Source organism: Sinohyriopsis cumingii, unplaced genomic scaffold (genome assembly GCF_028554795.1).
Source record: "Sinohyriopsis cumingii isolate HCF-2022 unplaced genomic scaffold, ASM2855479v2 utg001510l, whole genome shotgun sequence".
In the NCBI taxonomy this organism is placed as follows: domain Eukaryota; kingdom Metazoa; phylum Mollusca; class Bivalvia; order Unionida; family Unionidae; genus Sinohyriopsis; species Sinohyriopsis cumingii.
This window is the reverse complement of record NW_028316007.1, coordinates 2,249,034-2,271,088: the sequence shown is the minus strand read 5'-3', so window position 1 is coordinate 2,271,088 and position 22,055 is coordinate 2,249,034. Positions and strand designations below refer to the sequence as shown.

Genomic DNA, 22,055 nt, shown 5'->3' with positions numbered 1-22,055 from the left:
CTTCTTGACTATGTCTCTGATTTCAACGATAGGCTGTCAAAGACTTGTGAAGTACTGAGAACTAATCTTCGTTCTACTCAGTCAAAACTGAAATTAAGGTATCACAGATATAGAAAGGAAAGGAATTCTTAGACTGGTAATAGTGTACTGGCTCTCGCCCACACAGCAAAACCTTCTTTGGGCTAAATGTTATGGTTCTCATATACCTGAACAGAAAGCAAATGACTTAATTACATATTCCTGGGAGGCAGAAACATAATTTTTTTTGTCATGTAAATGTGTTAAATGAGTAATTTTGGTTGAGATAGCCAAGTTAATCAATCAATAAATTTTTTTGTACCTGTCCCCACAGTGGTAGAATGCAATCTGACTTTGGTTTAACCAATCTTTGGAATTCAGAATATTAAACATCTACAACCACAAGAAAAGAGTTAACTAAAACAACTATTATATGAATATGAGCACTTGTTTCCTGATGATCTCATGACGTTGATTTATAGATTCTACACTTGTGAAACAGCATCCTTACAGGATCAATCATCTCAGGCAGGAATTTTTTTTTGAAAAAAGAAATTCAATGTTTGCTGTAGAATGACTTATAAACCTAAATAAAAGTAACTGGAGTACACCATGTATTCTTGTGCCTAAACCAGATAATACATTGCTCTTTATCAGTAAATGACATGGTTTTGAACCTTTTTGTGCAAGCTGATGATTTCTTTGTCCCTCAAGTATGCTTCTGTACCTTCCCCTTTAGGACCCATAGAACTGCCACCCACTGACTTCTATCCACATTATGCAAGTCGCACATGTATTCAAAGAATATGAACCAGAGAAACCTACAAATGGAGAGTGATTGTCAGTCTTATCTCTCCCATGATCACAATCTGTCAGACAAAACAGATCAGATAATATATACATGTGTAATGCAGCATATATCCTGCTTTATGAACTCTGGAGTGTCCATGCAGAGTTACACACTATAATAAATACCTGTAAAATGGCACACATTAAATTTATAGGTAGAGATGAGTGTCCATGCAGAGTTATACACTACAATAAATACCTGTAAAATGGCACACATGGAATGTATAGGACTGGTAGAGAATTAGAGAATCATCATTAATACTTAAGAAGTCGATACTAAATAATCAATTCTAGTCACCTAGTTACCTGTAGGAAGGACAATTCTGACTGCCTATCCTGGTAAAATCACTGAAGCTTCACTTACAGCAAATACATGTATGAAGTGTACACTATAAAGTAAATCATGTATAGAAAAATTATATGTATGTATCCGACCATGGCGGAAGCTATACAGTAATAAAAATGAGTTTTCTATAGTATGCATTATACCTGCACATAAAAGAGGAACTCAAGTATCATTATTAATGCTTATTAAGTAGACAATACAATATTCATTCCGAGACAATGTTACCTGTAGGAAAGGCCTAATGATATTCTATACAGGTAAAATCAGTAAAGCATCATTTATATAACTATGAAGTGGATGCAAAGACAAGATAATAAAGAATAGAGTAATAACAATATATATACATATTGGTATCTGCTTAAGCAGGCATGAGAGACAAGAGAAATATACACCACCTTTAAATGGTATGATAGGAAATCTACTTTGACTTTCTGTCCTGACAATATATTCCTGCCATTGACAACATGGTCCAGAAAAGCATCCGAGTACTCAGCAAAATGGCATCCATCCCCTGGACCTCCCAGCTTGAGAGTGGGATCAATGGCCATCAACGCATCCAAACAAGCATCATAATAGTTAAGGAAACCTGTAAAATAGCTCATCCAAATCAATCAATTTCTTAATCTTAAATTTAATTACATACATGTACAGTGGACAACCTCTTTTATAGCCACTCTTTGTGCTGTGTAAACCTGCATAGAAAAGGATGGCCTCTCATAATAATTTCAGAAAAGTGATGATGATTACAAAACTGTGTGTGCATGTGTGTGTGTGTGTGTGTGTGTGTGTGTGTGTGTGTGTGTGCATGTGTGTGTGTGTGCATGTGTGTGTGTCTCTTTATCTCTCTCTCTCTCTCTTTGGCCTGTTTGAGCAATACAATTTACTCAGCAGACGTGCATGCTCTTCCAGAGAAATAATTGGGGAAGGGGTTGGGAGAGCGTGCCCGTATTATGACTGGGTAAATTTTGAATGGAACATAATTTAATTCAAAATCTGGTTTCATCATCAAGCATATTATGCAATCATAATATGCCAAGAGAATAGGTAAGAGGCAGAGGGAATAACCTCCCTTACTCCCTGAGCTTGCCCACTCATCAGTCCCCAAACATATGCAAAGCAGTTGCAAGTATGATGTGGGATATGGGTCATGGTTAGCCTGACCAATGAAGGAATGTGGTCTTGAGAAGAAAGAAAGTTGTGCTCTTGTAAATCTAGTGGAAGTAGAGTAACCAACTGCATTACAAAACTGATGGGTGACCTACAAAGGTCGCTTATTGTTCTACTGATATGGGTCACACTTGTTAAATCTAAGAGTTTTAAAATGAAAGGTCACTACATAAAAACTGAAGAATGTTGTGTCAGAATTCATATATGTCGCAGTATTGTTTTAAATGCTTAAGTGACCACCTTTTTCATTGGCATAGTTTTATTCTTTTGTATTCTATATTTTGTGTTTTTGTAGCAGATAAAGCATGAAATTAAATATCTTCTAATATACAAACTTTGAGAGGCAAATTGACAAATTTAAGCACCCATAAAATTGTCCATCAAAATTGAGCCTCACAAAAATAAATATTATATGCTCATTTTTTCTCCATTAACTCTACAATGTCAGAATCGTGCACAATTCTAACAGTGTAAAGTTAATGGAGAAAAAATAAGCATATAATACCTTATAAACATTGAAACTGTACAGTAATTCAGACTACATTTCCAACTGAAATTACATTCTCCTTACAGCAACAAACTGACCCAATAAATCAAGTCCATCACAAGCACAGAATCACAATTGAGTTGGATCAAAAGAAAAACAAAATCCATCCCTTTCAGACTAACTGGAAAAAGTTTTTCTCAATGTGCATTCATTCCAAATATGACTCTAAATTGCAATTTTAAAATGAGACCAAAATGAGATTTTTCATAAAAACCAATGATGAGTGCGTGACTAATTTTAAAGGTTGCCAGGCAATGTGAGCATTAATACTGTTGAATATATGATTGTGTATTTCTTTTGAAATACAGCATAAATTCAATTACTTTGTTCTGGAAATGTATTCCTTTATTATTAAGCCTTAGGTAGGAAAACGAAATGAATATATAATAAAAATGTTACTGCATTTGCATGAGAAATATGAACTCGTTTTTTCAGAGTAATACTGCACTCCCAAGGTCATGCAGTATTACTCAGAAAAAACTTGTACATATTTTCCCATTCAAATGCAGTAACATATGAATATTATCAGAAGAATTGTGAAAAAGACAAACAAATATGAACAACTTCATTTCAGTGAAGAGGCATTGAAATGGGACCTCATGTAGTCTGAGATATTGATCATTTGGTTTAGCGGCCCCTATCATCTCCTGCAGTCTCACAAAACAACAGCCCAAAATGTGAAGATCCACACCTGCATTGAGAAGACCCCAATGGCAAAGATATTCCAATGATGAAACTGAATGCACTGAGCAGATAGAAGAAACCACTGAGTTTACTCAGTGACATTTTGAATTACATGGCAACATAAAGATGGGATTAGTTCTTGTTGAAAACAAAATCAGAGGCAAAGCAAAGGAGTAACAAGAAATTTCATATTTTGGGATAAATGACTGTCTGTTTGAATAATGTCATCCTTGTAGTTCAATGTCACCAGTGTAGAAGTGGTCGTAAAGTATGTTACGACTAAGTCCGTGATTCCCACGGAGACAGTGGGAATGAGGTCATGAATGAAAGGGAGTCTCATGAACTGGTACATAACATTTCTGAAAGCAAACTTAAGAAATGTGCAAGAATGCCTGTGAATGGGAATATGAAGGTATGTGTTGGAAAGTCTTGGTTGGAAAGGTATGTGTTGGAAAGTCTTGGTGAAATCAACTCTTCTTAATGAGGATTAATCTAGGGGTCTCCATTCTGATCATGGATGCCCAAATGTGTTGGCTGAGATCATGGATGCCCAAATGTGTTGGCTGAGAAAGCTTAGGTTGGTCATCCAACTAGGAACTGTTCTATGTTAATCCCAGTTACTATGTGTAGTAAACTATATCTACCACCATTTCCGTGAGAAAATTGTTAATTTTTAACTATCTGCAAGACCCTCTACCAGCTCAGCATCATGTTGCAGCTATGGACCAGTCACTTAAAACAAATTCCTTCACTAGCCTTTAAAGTGGAGGACCTCCAAGGTCATAAGATTCATTCCGTGACTGAAGGTTCCTTTCTACAGAAGGCTGAGAAATATCCTGTGACCTGGTTTCTTAAAGCAATCTGGGGTTGTCTATCAAGAAACGTGCTCATCTAAGGCATTTATCCTACCAGAATCCCTCTGCAGTTCTGCGCCCCCCCCAATTTTCTGTGCTATATTTGGTACCAGAACTGCAAAGCTAAAGGTGTATCCCCAAATCTGTCCCAAGTGACTGATAGAGCATCCATGGCCCAGGCTCCTTTATCTGGGACTGGAGAGATGAAGGTGAACAGTCTGTGGTACCATGTTCAGGTGATGTGCAGAAGGTCAATTCTTACCTGTACGTCATCAGAACATGTAAGTACAATGGAGTTTGTACGCACTAATCCTAGTTCACAGAAAAATGGGTTGATATAGATGCCTCCAGCTTTGCATGTAACAGAACTTTGAAGACACAGATTAACTAGACTTTGAGTCCTGCCATATTTGGATATAGTAATATCCAAATGATTTCTATGTGTACCATCAATGGTGCAAGGTTGGCATCAAGCATCCAGGATAAAATCATTGCTGCAGCCAGTATGGAATTGGTCAGTCATGACAAACCATATTGGAGCTGTTTGATAGGAGTCTGTCCTGTCAGTGGACTAACATGGGTTCATATTGACACCAGACAAAGCAATGGTAATGGACCAATGTGGATCCATAATGACACTAGGTCTACATAAATCCATCAAAGTCAACAGAGCTACATGATGGAAATGAGCCAACAAGGGTCCGTAATGTCACTGAGCCTTCACAATACTGGGTAGAGACCATGATGCCAATCTCAGTGCTATGATGCAAAGATAGCGTATGTGATATTTTAACTCTCAAGTACTAATTTGGGTTGAGACTGACTTGTTATGGACCATTTTTAGTCCACATCTGATGGCTGAGTCCAGCTGTGATGGAGAGAGGCCATACTTTCTTCCATGCCAGAGCTGGTTTCATGATGCCAGAATAATGTACAGGATATTAAATCATCATAACCAGTCCCTCTATGTATCTGTTAAGGTCATGACAGAGCCAATATTGAGCACATTTCATCATCCTCTAATGCCATTATTGGTCTAGACAGGCTGTGACAGCAAGTTGGAATTTGTATCAACAATAAGACCGTTTATAGACATGAGGAAGGTGCTATGGCTGTGTGAAGCCAATGATCATATGACCCATTGATTTTCTTTCAAAACCCAGTGGACTCTCCATTATCAACATTTACACCTTTAGAAAGTTGTTCACTGAGGTGGAATCAGCATCATCATCCTTGATGGCATGTTTCCTTCCCTTCTCATTAACTGAAGAGCACTGTTGGGCTAAAATGGTTGCCCATAGATTACTGTCCATTGGACTAAAATGGTTGCCCATAGATTACCGTCCATTAGGGTAAAATGGTTGCCCATAGATTACTGTCCATTGGGCTAAAATGGTTGCCCATAGATTACTGTCCATTGGGCTAAAATGCAAACAGGGTGGTGGAGTGATCTAAGGTGCTCATCTTTACAGATCACCAACATATCACCTGTGTGTTTTCAGGTCTCATGCTCAGCCAACATGGGTACGCAAGAAAACTTACCACAAGTGCTTCAGAGTTTCTTCCCGGTATTTTTCCAGGTTCTTCCACTACCAGATATACGGGCTGCCATGTCTAGCCTATCATGTGCTGAAAAATGGCATTAAACCCCAAAACAACAACAATAACAACATTTCAGATGGATAGCATTTTCATCTTCTGACACCTTAAAGTATTTGTACTCTATGCATTTAGTCCTTCCTATTGAGTTAACACCTTAAGTATAAGACACAAAAGGTCCTATATAGAATAAATCAGTTAAGTATTGCATGAACTTAATTTAAATAGGATACCAGGGTTACAAAAAATGTCTTAGATCAACTTTAATGGTTTGTAATACAAGAAATTTACTGAAAGAATTCATATGAATGGTCATGTACTAAAGTTATACTACTGAACATAGGGGAGGTAACCAAAATGGTCACTTACTGTGTCTCTGATGATGAAGTTGGCCCACTAAAGTGTGAATTCTTCATGGACAATTTTATGGGTGCATATTAGAAGGTAAACTGTGACAATGTAGAGTTAATGGAGAAAAAAATGAGCAAATAATAATATTTATTTTTGTGAGGCTCAATTTTGATGGACAATTTTATGGGTGCATATTAGAAGGTAAACTGTGACATCACATAATTGTATCTCCATAAAGCTAACTGTTTATTTCCAATCAACTAAATTGTTAACCCCATGAATGTTTCTGATTTTGCACTAGATTATAAAGCCATATTTTTTTAATCATATTCACAAATTCAATGTTTTTAATCATACCTTTCTGCTTAAAGACCAAAACTGTATAGAAGATTTAATGGCATTTTAACACTTACCTTGGGGTGTCATGTTAAGTCCATCAAAGTCCTGACAATCTGGTTCATTCCAAGTCTCAAAATTCCAGCCCATCACAACACCAAGTCCATAATCATCTGAAACGTGTGGTGAAACAAATGTTAACTTTTACATATAGGACAGATTAGCCATAGAGTAATTTTGTCACAAAGGGAATAACATTCAGTTCATAGTTTTGGCTCCCATGATCTTTCAACAATTGTACTGTGAGCAGTTACACTTATATAAAAAAAATCAACATTTTACTGAATTGCATCCATTTAAATCTGGCTTTCTTGGGCTAAACTACTAATGAGTACTGGAAACCATGCCATAACACAAATTTGGATATAATACTGCAACTCCAGACTCTGTATAACCTATTCACTAGTTTTTCTGGAATGGTCTTTTTAATTACTGCTATGTTTTATCACTGAAGTAAATGAGTTTGATTTGATAAGCTGATAATTATTAATATAATTTATACTGAAGCATCAACAATAATGCCAATAAGTCTGATTAACTTTTTTCTTTAATGCATTCTGTAAACTGTTCTTCAATTCTAGGCAAACACCAGACTACAGTGTTCATTTCAGAAATGGACAACCATGGTCCAGTGGCACTTACTAGGTCAAAAAGTGGTGTCATTTAGAAAAAACAACAGGGATCCAAATACCCTTATATGTATCTCATTTATTTAAGAAAATCAAACACATGTCGATATCACAGATACTCACATCATGGACTCTGCAATCTCTTCAAAAAATATTCACTTTTAAAGCAAATTATGTCTTACTCAGTTACTGCCAAGTCCAAGAAGAGAACAATTTTTTTAAATTTCCTCGTCCAATAAAATAATTGTGTCCACTGTTCAGTTCAATGTTATTTTAGCTAACAAGAAAACTGTAACAAACCATGCATCTGTATGACTCAAAAAAAAATATATTAAAAGCATATAATGCAGCAAAAAAGAATATTTATTGCAGAAATGAATAAATCTAAGACACAAGCTCCTAAGCTCACTATCAACCTCTTCTGTCATTAGTCTTCCACACTGGGATTTAGTTTTCTCATGCTCAAGTGTCCAGTCCTCTCCAAAATTTATCTTGGACATTTGAGTCAACATTTTTCCTACTCTGGAAACAAATGCAACACTCTTTTCACAAAAGATATCATCTTTTCTTCTCTACACTGGATAATCACGGTTGATGGTGCCCAAGCAAATCAAAATCATAAGACATTTCTGCCAGCCAATGACTCTGATCATCTTTTGCTTCTCATGTGCACTCTATACAGTAAGCTTGTGGTGCACTCATTTGGCAACATGTGCACTCTATACAGTAAGCCTCTGATGCACTCATTTGGCAACATGTGCACTCTATACAGTAACCATGTGATGCACACATTTGGCAACATGTGCACTCTATACAGTACATCTGTAATGCTCTCATTTGGCAACATGTGCACTCTATACAGTAAGCCCCTGATGCACTCATTTGGCAACATGTGTACTCTATACAGTAACCATGTGATGCACTCATTTGGCAACATGTGCACTCTATACAGTACATCTGTGATGCTCTCATTTGGCAACATGTGCACTGTATACAGTAAGCCCCTGATGCACTCATTTGGCAACATGTGCACTCTATACAGTAACCATGTGATGCACTCATTTGGCAACATGTGCACTCTATACAGTACATCTGTGATGCTCTCATTTGGCAACATGTGCACTCTATACAGTAAGCCCCTGATGCACTCATTTGGCAACATGTGCACTCTATACAGTAAGCCCCTGATGCACTCATCTGGCAACATGTGCACTCTATACAATACATCTGTGATGCTCTCATTTGGCAACATGTGCACTCTATACAGTAAGCCCCTGATGCACTCATTTGGCAACATGTGTACTCTATACAGTAAGCCCCTGATGCACTCATTTGGCAACATGTGCACTCTACACAGTAAGCTTGTGATGCACCCATTTGGCAACATGTGCACTCTATACAGCATGCCTGTGATGCACTCATTTGGCAACATGTGCACTTTATACAGTAAGCATGTGATGCTCACAAGTGGCAACATGTGCACTCTATACAGTAAGCCTGTTGTGCACTCATTTGGCAACGTGTACTCTATACAGTAAGCTTGTGATGCTTTCATTTGGCAACATGTGCACTCTATACAGTAAGCATGTGATGCTTTCATTTGGCAACATGTGCACTATATCCAGTAAGCATGTGATGCTCTCATCTGGCAACATGTGCACTCTATACAGTAAGCATGTGATGCTCTCATTTGGCAACATGTGCACTCTATAAAGTAAGCCTCTCATGCACTCATGTGGCAACATGTGCACTCTATACAGTAAGTCTCTGATGCACTCATTTGGAAACATGTGCACTCTATACAGCATGCCTGTGATGCACTCATTTCATTTTTAAACCAACTGTAACAACTTAATTTTGGTGGGGGAGGGTTGTACCTTAGTTGCACCATGGAGGGAACTTTCTTGTGCCAAAGATAAAAAAATGAGGGGAACTGGCACAAGGTATGTATTTTTTAAGCCTACTACTGTCAGTCCAAAATCAAACCCTTCAAATGCATCCAGCATTTAAGAGTATTTTGAAAATACAGTGTTTTTTTATGTCTGTGTGAGAGTCTTAGCAAGGAATTTAAATGTGGATTTAAATGGAATCTAGCAGAGTAAATCCTAGAAATTATGCTTCTTCATGCATATTATCACGGGAATTGTTAATATAGGTTAAATGAGATCAGTTTAAGAGTACATGTCTCATTGAATAGGTATCAATTTGATTTAGTAGCTGTGTCAATGAAACCTGCAGACACCCTACCCATCAACTCATACTAGCAAGAGGACATATGCAATATTTTCATCATTTAACTGACTTGTCTTGATATTGCATGATACATTATGTAATCATTTAACTGACTCATCTCAATATTGCATGATATGTTATGTAATTATCTGACTCATCTCAATATTGCATGACACGTTATCTAATCATTTAACTGACTCATCTCAATACTGCATGATATGTTATGTAATCAACTGACTCACCTCAATATTGCATGACACGTTATCTAATCATTTAACTGACTCGTCTCAATACTGCATGATACATTATGTAATCAACTGACTCATCTCAATATTGCATGACACATTATCTAATCATTTAACTGACTCGTCTCAATACTGCATGATACATTATGTAGTCAACTGACTCATCTCAATATTGCATGACATGTTATCTAATCATTTAACTGACTCGTCTCAATACTGCATGATACATTATGTAATCATCTGACTCATCTCAATATTGCATGACACGTTATTAAACAGTATGGCACTCTTTGCATCTAGACTAATGTCTTATAGAGGAGTTTCACTGTATTATGCTATGATAAAAGGAGTACCTGTTTGTTTTAATGACATATCAAAATGTTTAATACAAAACATAACTATTTAAATACTATGAATCTGTTGATTAATTAATACCATGATGATGATATCACATTTTTGAAAAGAAAAATTACTTGCAACTAAAATTCTAAAACAATTACCAACATATTTGGACACCAAGTCATATACCAGGTTTCTCCAAAGATAGACTTGTGTTTTGTTTTCAAAGTCTGTGAAGAAGTTGGAAGGATTTCCCATGATCTCAAAGCCTGGTGCAAGTCCTTCATCGTACAGCAAATCCAACAATGAGTCCAGGTATGTGTAGTTATACACTGGGGTACCATCTTTCTGAAAACTGGAGTTATAAGGGGTCATCATAAAAAGGAACCAACTTAGGGTCCGTCCATTTAATATGTATGCATGGATGGGGGAGGGGGATAACCCAAAGGCATATGCTTGTGTATGGGAGGGTCTACTGATAATGTACGTACGCATAGGAAATGGGGGGGGGTGAAACCTCAAAAATAATTTGTCTAATATGCAACTGTTCAACTGGGTTCAGTCGGTATTTGAATTTTAGCGGACACTAGACAAACTTTTAAAAGTTATGCAGCTTATTTCTTTAATGCAGCCAGACATTCAACATCGGTGGATGAGCTGTTTTATTAAACACATTAATATTATTAATCATTGATCATTTCTGTGTGGATTAAATATAGGCTGTTCTATAGAATTGGGGGGATGCATCAAGTATATGCACATCAAGTACATCAAGTGTATTTACACATATGTATATGTACACCAAGTACATCAAGTGTATGTACACATATGTATATGTACACCAAGTACATCAAGTGTATGTACACATATGTATATGTACACCAAGTACATCAAGTGTATGTACACATATATATATGTACACCAAGTACATCAAGTGTATTTACACAGATGGGGGAGTGTAAAAAAGCATGCATGTGTACAGGTAGGGGGGAGGGGTCAAGCTTTGCCAGATTTTTGCATACACACTAAATGGATGGCCCCTTACATATATATATATATATATATATATATATATATATATATATATATATATATATATATATATATATAATTCAAAGAGCAATTATATATGGAATAAACTGAATATTCGACTCAGACAACATAAGTTTTCAACAAAAATTTTGTTGGCAAGTTTAGTATATCACATTTGTTGACTATATAGAGTTCAGTTAGAGAAACAATGAAAAGTGTGTCCATTTCATTACTAGGCATTTTTAGTTCTTTGATATTTATGTGAAGAGATGATTCTGGATGCAGAAATTCTAGATTAAAAGTAACTTATTTGTGACCATTATTTGTGTGCATTATTTGATTTGGAACAGTAGACACAGACACAATTTTTTCTACTAAAATATATTTCTTCAAGAATACTTACCCAATCATAATACTTTAGTAGAACTACTACTACCTCACAAATCCAACCCTCCCAGATAACACTTTTAGCTATAAGAAGCTAAACATTATCTGCCCATCTAGGTGGTGGTCAAACAGAGTGATCTCTCCTTGGTAAAAGGATTGGTGCCAAATCCCATGAATATCTCAGTTACTACTAAAGCATAAGGCACATTCCCTATGTGGATGTAACTGTGAGGAAGCTGGGATGGTGTATGTGTATCATGATTGGGTAAGTATTCTCAAAGAAACATATTTTACAAGAAAAAAAATTGGTTTCTTCTTTATATAGATTACCCAATCATAATACCTTAGGAGAAAAGGTTGAGGGAGATACATCCCCTTACCCCAGAGAGACCATCTCCAGTACCCTAAGGTGTGTGAGACAGCTTCTAAGAAACCTGACCTGAAATGACTCCATCTTTCTTTAACGTGGATAACACATTTGGTCATGAATGACCCATCTGCCACATGGTCCTCAGGATACACAGTAAAGACAGAACAAAGTTTCACTTAAAGATGGTGCTGTCTAAACTATGTCAACCAATATGTGTAGCAAATTCATTAGTGTTGATTTAGTCTGATATTCAGGATAGATATCCTACTTTGTTCAGTATGAAAATGTCTATGTTGATATATCATCCTTCTCCTCTTGAAAGGAATGATAGAGAACTAAGATCTCCCTCAGTACAATGGCTTGATGCTCCCTCAATGCAGTGGCTTGATACTCCCTCAATACAATGGCTTGATGCTCCCTCAATACAATGGCTAGATGCTCCCTCAATGCAATGGCTTGATACTCCCTCAATACAATGGCTTGATGCTCCCTCAGTACAATGACTAGATGCTCCCTCAATACAATGGCTAGATGCTCCCTCAATACAATGGCTTGATGCTCCCTCAATGCAATGGCTTGATGCTCCCTTAATACAGTGGCTTGATGCTCCCTCAATACAATGGCTAGATGCTCCCTCAATACAATGGCTTGATGCTCCCTCAATACAATGGCTAGATGCTCCCTCAATACAATGGCTTGATGCTCCCTCAATACAATGGCTTGATGCCCCTCAATACAATGGCTTGATGCTCCCTCAATACAATGGCTAGATGCTCCCTCAATACAATGGCTTGATGCTCCCTCAATACATGCCTCATATAGGTTCTCCAGTCCTCAACGAAAAACTCAAAACAGTTACCTTCCCAACGATATTGATATGTAAAAAATGATCTTCAATAGTTCAAAAAGGTAGGAGACTTGCTCCCCCAGCCCAGTGTGTTCACATCTGTAGTGATTGTGATTGCTCGAGGTTGTGCTTGCTGATCGCTGATGTGTGTCCAAAGTGATTTCCCTACTTTGAGATGCAACCTAATATTGTTGTAAATTGTGAGAGTTGGCCCAATGGTCCCAGGTCAGGTCTCTACTTGGACCATGTAATCATTGCTATGGAAGGCCAGTAAAGTGACCAAGGACTAAGACATTGGGCAAAACTTGGCCAAAGAAGGAATTCTCTAGCAGATAGATTACTCCAAATATGCATGGAACCTACCAATGCATGAACTCAGTTCTCATTACTGAGAGAAACATTCTTTTACTTGAACATTGATTCCAGACCATGTCGACTCAATCTTGAAAGGGTATGAGGTCAGCACTGTTTTGTTGGCATTGTTCTTGTTGATAAGTAGATTGAGAAGAAAAGAGAGCAACACATGTAAACACATCTTGCTCCAAAAGATAACTTGTCTGCTGATTGGAGCCTGTTATAGGCGACTTGCAGAACTTCTGCAAGCCATTTAAATGGAAGCACGAAATCAATTCCAAGTTCGCACTGATTGTGTATTCTCCATAATGGATGGCACTGCGAACTGTTGTTGCATTCCATCACAAACCCAAATGTATAACAGAGTTAACTGAATGTGCTTAGGTCGAGGATCAACTAATAAGTGATGTTATGTAGCTGAACAACTCTGGCCCAAGACTTAGTGGCAGCATTGAACATGACACCAAGTCCCCAGGAAACTTGTTGGGTCCAAATGATGTCAAGATAAATCTTTCCCATTCAGCCATGAAAGACTGAAGTCTTCTCCCTACTGGGATCTGTGAGAGGGCAGAATGAAGGATCTGTATGCATGTCATTAAGATAGGGATGGTCTTGTGGAATGCTGGTGAAAACAATAGACCTCCTTCTGACTCTTCCACTTAGCTGTAGGATTATTTCCAAATGGCATGCACTCTAGGGACATCCAGGCAACCTTGTTGGTCGCCCTGCAAATCCCTCAGCTATAGCTGAGACTGAGAGGGATGGTGACATATTATGAATTCCATCAACCTGATCATTAAAGAGAATAGATGTGAGAAACCTTGGGCCACAATTGGTCTGTAAAGTGGAGGTTGAGAGCATTGCATTTTTTGCCCACCTGTTTTAAGTTAATAGCTGCTATTACAGCTATAGCATGTTGTGGACCATCTGATGAATATGCCATGGTGATACTTACTCCCTTAAATAAACTCGCGGAGTGTCCTGACTTCCAAGCAGCCTCTTCTAGTGGCATTGGGCTGCGAAATCTGCAAAGCAACATCTGTTGGAATTTGATGTACTCAACTTGGCATCATAAATAATGACTGTCTTGTGGCAGTATGTGGGTTAGACATAATTACCTGTATAAACCTGGTTCAACTTACTGCAAGACAGTCTTCTGGTGACTTACTTATAAAGATTCTGATTGTGGCAGCAAATTGAAAGGAGAAGCATACGTGTATAACATAATTTAAAATGTCTGCGTGAGTTTTAGTCTCTGATTTGGCGAATGTGGGTATGTGAGAAAGCTTGCCAGGAGCTTCTCGTGGGTCTGTGGTTCTTTCTGGGGTTTTCCCAGGTTCTCCCTCCACCATTTATACTGGCTGCCAGGTATGGCCTATCTTGTGCTGAAAAATGGTATTAAACTACAACAACAGCAACAACAACAATAATTTAAAATACTACCTGTAGGAAGGCTCAATGAGGGCCTATACGGGTGCAATCATTGAAGCTTGGCACCCTGATGTTAAGAATGCCATTGTATAGAATCTCACATCTATGTACCTGGTCATAATGGAATTACACACATATATATAAAATTCATATTGGCATAGAGACTTGCACATATATATATATATAAAATAATAGCCCAAACTTATTGTGAAGTTGTATAGGCTACCCATGCTAGTAACTAAGTGCTATTAAATGTGAGAAGATGACAAAGTGTTAGAAAACTGTAGATAGAACTTTGTCGGCATAGGAAGAGAGAAAAGTTGGAAATACAGATTGAGTATACTTTCCTTAGAAGTGAAAAGACTCTTCCAACTTGTAATGGTATAACTTCCAAAAGTTTATTCTGACTTTTATGAGGTCTCTCATGGTGAAAGCATGCTTCTTAGCATGAGTGGAAGTAGTTTACTGAACTATTCACAGGATTTGATGCCAATCCTAATAACAAAGGGAGATCATTCTGCCCAACTACCACCTAGATGGGCAGATAATGTTTAGCTTCTTTAAACTGTTATTATTGATTTATTAAAGTTAGAAAAATGCAATATAGAAGAAGGCTAACTTGTTTAGTTTGTAATTTCCTCTTAAATTTTCAGTTCCAGAATACATGCCTAGTATACTTACAAACTTACATTTCTAACATACAATGTAAAGGAGGAAAATCTCACAACTTTAATTGCCTCACTTTCTTTTGCATTAAAGTATTGACTGGCATATAGAGTGGCTGTCCATTTCAAAGTAAGAACATGAGTACAAGTACTTTAACTCCTAAAAATATGAGTTTCAGTACAAGTATAAGCACTCTTTAAAATATAAGTATTAGTATAGGTACAAGTCCTTGGCTTTTCAGAACTCCAAAGAACAAGGCTAATGAGTACAGTGTATTCAACCCTGGATCTGGATTAAGACCACTTTTAGCTAGCCCTTTATGTGGTCATCACTTTTAGCTAGCCCTTTGTGTGGTGATCACTGTTAGACCTTTGTGTGGTCATCACTTTTAGCTAGCCCTTTGTGTGATCATCACTTTTAGCTAGCCCTTTGTGTGGTCATCACTTTTAGCTAGCCCTTTGTGTGCTCATCACTGTTAGCTAGCCCTTTGTGTGGTCATCACTGTTAGCTAGCCCTTTGTGTGCTCATCACAAACGTTCTGGAAATGTAGTTGTACAAACACAAAACACAATGTGGTGCTTCAGTTGTGAAATACAAGGTAAGAGTAAAGAACTCTGCCCACATCTCAATGCTTAATATGAAGGAACCTTGGCCACCATTTGCAAAGCCTTCTGTAGTGATTGTCCCAGCTTCAAGGACCTTCACTTTCTAGTTCTAAACTCTACGTTTCTAAAATTTGGTCAACAGTATTCTACATGCAAGACAGGACTCTCAAAAGCTTTAAGATGAGGACTCCTGGACTCTTAACTAATCCCCAGCTGATTTCTGACAAACCCTGGCAAAAACCCACCAGTCTCTCACTTTCAAAATGATAAACATTAAAATGAAAAAGTACATGATTATTTTATTACATATCTATATTCAATTCTCAGCCTTAAGTAATAAGATCATATTGGACATAAACTGTCAAAAAGAATGAATATCATATTGCACTCCGCCCATCTGCAAACTAGTTATCAATTGAGTTAGTTCCTTTACCTGTTCCTGTTCTTTGACTTAACAAATGTATTTATAACATTCTGGTTATCAAAGTCTTCAAATAAAGTACACTACTCCATTATTCTGATTAACTTATTCACTGTTCTGTTCTGTTGTATTGACACATTATTCACACTAATTCAGGAGCTGTTTTATTGACACATTATTCACACTAATTCAGGAGCTGTTATACTGACACATTATTCACGCTAATTGAGGAGCTGTTGTATTGACACATATTCACACTAATTTAGGAGCTGTTGTATTGACACATTATTCACACTAATTCAGGAGCTCTTTTATTGACACATTATTCACACCAATTCAGGAGCTGTTGTATTGACACATTATTCACACTAATTTAGGAGCTGTTGTTTTGACACATTATTCACACTAATTCAGGAGCTGTTGTTTTGACACATTATTCACACTAATTCAGGAGCTGTTGTATTGACACATTATTCACACTAATTCAGGAGCTGTTGTATTGACACATTATTCACACTAATTCAGGAGCTGTTGTTTTGACACATTATTCACACTAATTCAGGAGCTGTTGTTTTGACACATTATTCACACTAATTCAGGAGCTGTTGTATTGACACATTATTCACACTAATTCAGGAGCTGTTGTTTTGACACATTATTCACACTAATTCAGGAGCTGTTGTTTTGACACATTATTCACACTAATTCAGGAGCTGTTGTATTGACACATTATTTACACTAGTTCAGGAGCTGTTGTTTTGACACATTATTCACACTAATTCAGGAGCTGTTATACTGACACATTATTCACGCTAATTGAGGAGCTGTTGTATTGACACATTATTTACACTAGTTCAGGAGCTGTTGTTTTGACACATTATTCACACTAATTCAGGAGCTGTTATACTGACACATTATTCACACTAATTCAGGAGCTGTTGTATTGATACACTATTCACACTAATTCAGGAGATGTTATACTGACACATTATTCATACTAATTCAGGAGCTGTTGTATTGACACTCACTTTGTAAGAAATGTGTCCCTGTACCCCATTTTGAAACTGTTATTATTTAATATTCAAGAGCTAATGGCTGCCTGTAAATACCAGTATTGGTAGTTTACACTAGGCACTTAAGAATATTCCATTTCAAAGAACACTTAAATATCTGTTAAACCTAAAGTACATGTACATACAAATTTACATTGTTAAAAAAAACAGGACAACAGTACACTATAACGAGCATTTAAAAACCTGTCAATGGTGATGAGATCCAGGAGCCAGTGAATGCGGACTTGCTCAATACCAGTGTGAGGAATTGCTCCTATGAAGGCAAGGTTTTGTCTCATGTCAGAACCTAAGTCAAATTTGTATGCATCCTGATGTGGCAAGGGAGGACTGAAAGAAAACAAAATTATTTTAAAAATCAATTTTTCGTTACAAGGCAGTGTGAAGTACCTTGAAAAAGTATTATATTTCTAATTACAAATGAGCTTTTAACTTGAGAAATATAAGTCTTGGTTTCCCTTTGACCAGTACTCCCAGGTTTTCATATCTGATCCAAAACTTAAATGTATGCCCTATGTATTAGTTTGACTCTCAGAAACTCTGCCTTAAGCATCAAACACTATAAGCAGTACTATCTAATAACCTTTGATATTCTTATAAATTTAAAAATCATAATGATGCACCCTCTAATCAATTATAGCAGCATTGTTTTCATGAGAAGTTTTAAGTCACATGGGATTGTCCAATAAATGGCAGCAATGTGAACTTTGATCTTTTGTTTTGTGAAGACAGATGAATTGTTTGAGTAACAGACTGAGATAATTGGAATTCAGCACCTCTTTATTGGCTGTGATGACTAGAAAATATAATGGTGGACATAAAGTGAGCTGATTATGGTACAGTAACTACCATGTGTTTGTTTTGATGATGCTAAACTATTTGTATAAATATCCTTTTAATTAATGATTTCAATATATTGTCTATTAACTGATTGCAGGTCTAGTATATAAGTGAACTATTTCCTATTTGATCATTTCTAACGTTACTGTTACACAGTATTATACATTCTTCTATTGCTGAGTGCGCAATTTCATGTTATATCAAATTACATTTTCAGACTGAAGTATTAAATATAAATACCATGGCTCAGTATTACATATAAATACCACAGCTGAGAGCAATATTTTGACTCATTTCTCTGAGAAATGTCAGAATGAAACTTAATCAGACTGAGAAAATGAACACGACTGTAAAAAAAAAAATGGAAAGCACTCCTTCAAAATGCACATTAAAATTCAGGGGAGAAAAGTGATGCATGATCATAATGTAATGCTTTGTCTTATTGGGCAAGCTCAACATTCCAAGGAATTTACTCATCGGCAAGTTTAAAAAGCTGAGAGAAGAAGAAAAGGGCCATATAAAAGGGCATTTGTAATGCTTTATGTTCTGCATTTTTATACCCTGCAATTTTGCTACAGTACTTATATCCATTACTAATAATTTATTTTTAAGTGACTACAAACCCTTTATTTTTCCAGAAAGGACCAGAATATAGGTAATTAATCACTGGGACTTTTATACTGAATGATCGTATACATCTTGACCATAACACATACTGGTAATTTTCATCCATTCTTATATATGCAAGCCTTACTATCTAAACAAAACATTAAAAACTGAGAAAATTTTATATATTTATTGAGCCAAATATAAACATGCTAAAAAAATCAATTAAAAACACCACTGATTTTAAATATAACTTAATAATAAAGAATCATAAAAAAATAATAAAGAACATTTTTATCCCAAATTTATGTACTTATGAATATTACATGCAAGAGTATAGTCTTAACCAAAAATTAATATACAATACAATCTAGTACATATGCAAAACGCAAGCCCGTTACGGTGATTTTATCCACCAATTCTTTTCATTATTTCTTCCTTGTCTAATGTCTGTTTTGTTGTTATTATTCTTTTCTTCTGTTTTTTTTTTTCTACACTGAGGGACTTTATAAAGATACAATTACTGCTCATTGTCCATACTACAATTCTGTATTTGTAAAATACTGCAACAGAGAATTTTATTATACTTAACTAGAAAATTTTGATACAACATTTCACCAGTTCGTATTTGATGGAAAGAATTGCAGTCTAAGAACCGTTACCAAAAACCAGTACTTCTCCAGAACTGGTTGAAATGACTTGTGACAACTGATGAATTCACGGTTAGGTAATAGCCATCTCCATATGCACATGACCAGATCAATGAAGAGAAAAACACAACCACAACTATATGCTGGACCATCTTGTAAGTTGTATTTAGTCTATTTTAGAATTCTGTACTGGCACTGTATCCTACACGACAAACGAGTTGGCAAAACTAGTCAGTGACTCAAAATCTGTCTCTGGTCGAAAACTGGGGCAGAACCTAGTGGGTAGAACATATATTCTTTTCTTTAAATGTCCACGAGTTAGCTCTGCCCGGGTCAAAAGTTTGATCAAAGTTCATTTTTGGGCAGTCAGGTGCTCTTTTAATTCGTATTGAACAAGGGAGATTACTCTTATATCAATTTGCACATGTTTAATTTATTTCTACAATGGGACCGTATTCTATCCTTAATATTTTGATTTTTTTTCACTGATTGAATTTGTAAGACTTCCTATATTAAAATAAAGTGGTTATAATAGAAAATTAGCAAAGAGGAAGCGATTGAAATATATTCCATGAAACAGGTTTAACTTATTTCCCATTTATGAAAGCGATAAAAAATGAAAGATATATTTTTTCTCTTCTCTCACAGATTGAAAGTATGTGCTATGACAGTCCGATTTTCCTCTGACCCTTATCACCCCATGCTTGATATTTGGACATTTACCAAAGAATTTATTTAGCACTCTCGATATATCTAGAGAGAGAGAGGGAGGGAGAGAGAGAGAGCGTAAACTTTCACTCGGCAACACCCTGAGATGATCCCTATGACCTCATTACACAACCAATGACTTGCTTGATTTTTGTTCTTTAATAGCCATCAAAGCTGCTTTAATCCTACAATAATGCATTATCGTATAATAAAACTATTTAATCCCATGGGCAAGAGCAGTCAACAGTACAAAAGAATTAATCTGACAGCCTCAAAATACTCTCGCTCCATGACTACCTACTAGCGTTCAGTTATGCCACGAGACCGTATTATCGGCGACAAGCTCTATTTTTAGACGGGGAAATTCCTACATGCGTCTAGGGGTGGTTACTTGAACACCAAAATAATGATAATAATAATGAGGACTTTGTATAGCGCCTAATCTTTAGAAGCTCTACAACATTAGACAACACCTATAAGATAATAAAAAAACATGTATAATGATATGATCAAAAAAAAAAACAAACACCATGAAATTAGAAAACATAAAAAATATGCTGAGAATATTTTTAATAGAATATTTTGCTGAGATTGTACTGGTGTACACTCCGACATTATGATTTGTAATTATTTTTAATAATAATAATAATAATAATATGCAAAACAAACATTGCTATATATATATATATATATATATATATATATATATATATATATATATATATATATATATATATATATATATATAAGCAATTTTGATACAAATTATTCACATTTTACCAATTTCTAGCGAAATTCATTGAATGATGTCACTCAAGCTGACTTGGTTTTGCTCGACTGGACGATTAAGGTAAATCGCCAATAGGTCAGAACTTAAATATAAAAGCGTGAGAATCCAGAATATTTATTTACGTATTTTCGGTGAAAATATCATATACTTCTGTGTTTTAAAATAAACAAAGATGTAACGAGGTTAAAGCACAGGTGCTCGACGCGAGCTTGATGTTGAGGGAAAAAACACAATAATCTGAAGGGGAAAAAAATCATACAGAGTGACAAAAATACCTTAGATTATCCCCATGACCCGTTGTCACATAGGGTCCTCTCTATCATACTATATTATAAGTAAGATTATTTGTTTTTGTTTTTTCTTTCTCAACATCAAGCTCGCGTCGAGCACCTGTGGGTTATAGCTGACACAGAAAGTACGTCCGAGTGACTTCATTACACGTATGGAGCTATAAGCTAAATAGAGAAATGTAAATAATTCCTATAAAAATCATTTGAATCAAATTTTATTTTGCTTTTTATCATTATGCAAACGCATACAAATCATAATACATTTATCTTCGTGAGTATTATGGTAAAAATATGTGTATTTCGGTATTTGAGTGTATTTCGGTGTCTTCAGTAACCGATCTAAGCGTGACTGTCTTAACATTGGCAACTTCGAGGTCAATCCGAGAATTCAATCGGAAATTTCTCGACCTGTCCCATCACACGCTAGAACATTTGAAACGTCGTCGTCAAATTTTCGATGCGAGTTGGACAACTTCGACTCTCTGAAAGAGACTCAGAGGTAATCACGGTAGTATTTCCCGCATTCGTAAGTTCTGGACGGACGAACATCTGGGCAAACGTACGAAGAACGGCTAAATGAGCAAAGAACGTGATTTTAATGTTATTCCTGCAGCTTTGCAATGAAAATTTGATGAAGTAATTCGGTTTTGATAGCCTTAAAAGATTGCTTTGTTTTTTGCTGTTAGTTAATTAAACGTTATCAAGTCATAGTGACATTATGTTATGATGATG

The 22,055-nt window shown here is 36.2% G+C and overlaps 1 protein-coding gene across 3 annotated transcripts in view; it reads right to left on the bottom strand.

Moving 5' to 3' along the window:
• LOC149772419 (alpha-L-iduronidase-like) overlaps positions 1 to 19,923 on the bottom strand; it is a 60,540-nt gene extending 40,617 nt beyond the window's left edge. For 2 of the 3 annotated variants that reach the window (XM_089947836.1, XM_089947838.1), the window contains exons 1-5: positions 19,548 to 19,923; positions 17,626 to 17,769; positions 10,418 to 10,611; positions 6,829 to 6,924; positions 1,609 to 1,799 (exon numbers count right to left, since the gene is read on the bottom strand). In XM_089947836.1, the coding sequence (XP_089803962.1) occupies positions 1,609 to 1,799; positions 6,829 to 6,924; positions 10,418 to 10,611; positions 17,626 to 17,769; positions 19,548 to 19,687 (765 nt within the window). In that variant the 5' untranslated portion in view covers positions 19,688 to 19,923. Of the gene's footprint in view, positions 1 to 1,608; positions 1,800 to 6,828; positions 6,925 to 10,417; positions 10,612 to 17,625; positions 17,770 to 19,477 lie in introns of all 3 variants that reach the window. The other variant, XM_089947839.1, reaches the window with a different exon arrangement.
• Positions 19,924 to 22,055: the final 2,132 nt, after the last annotated feature.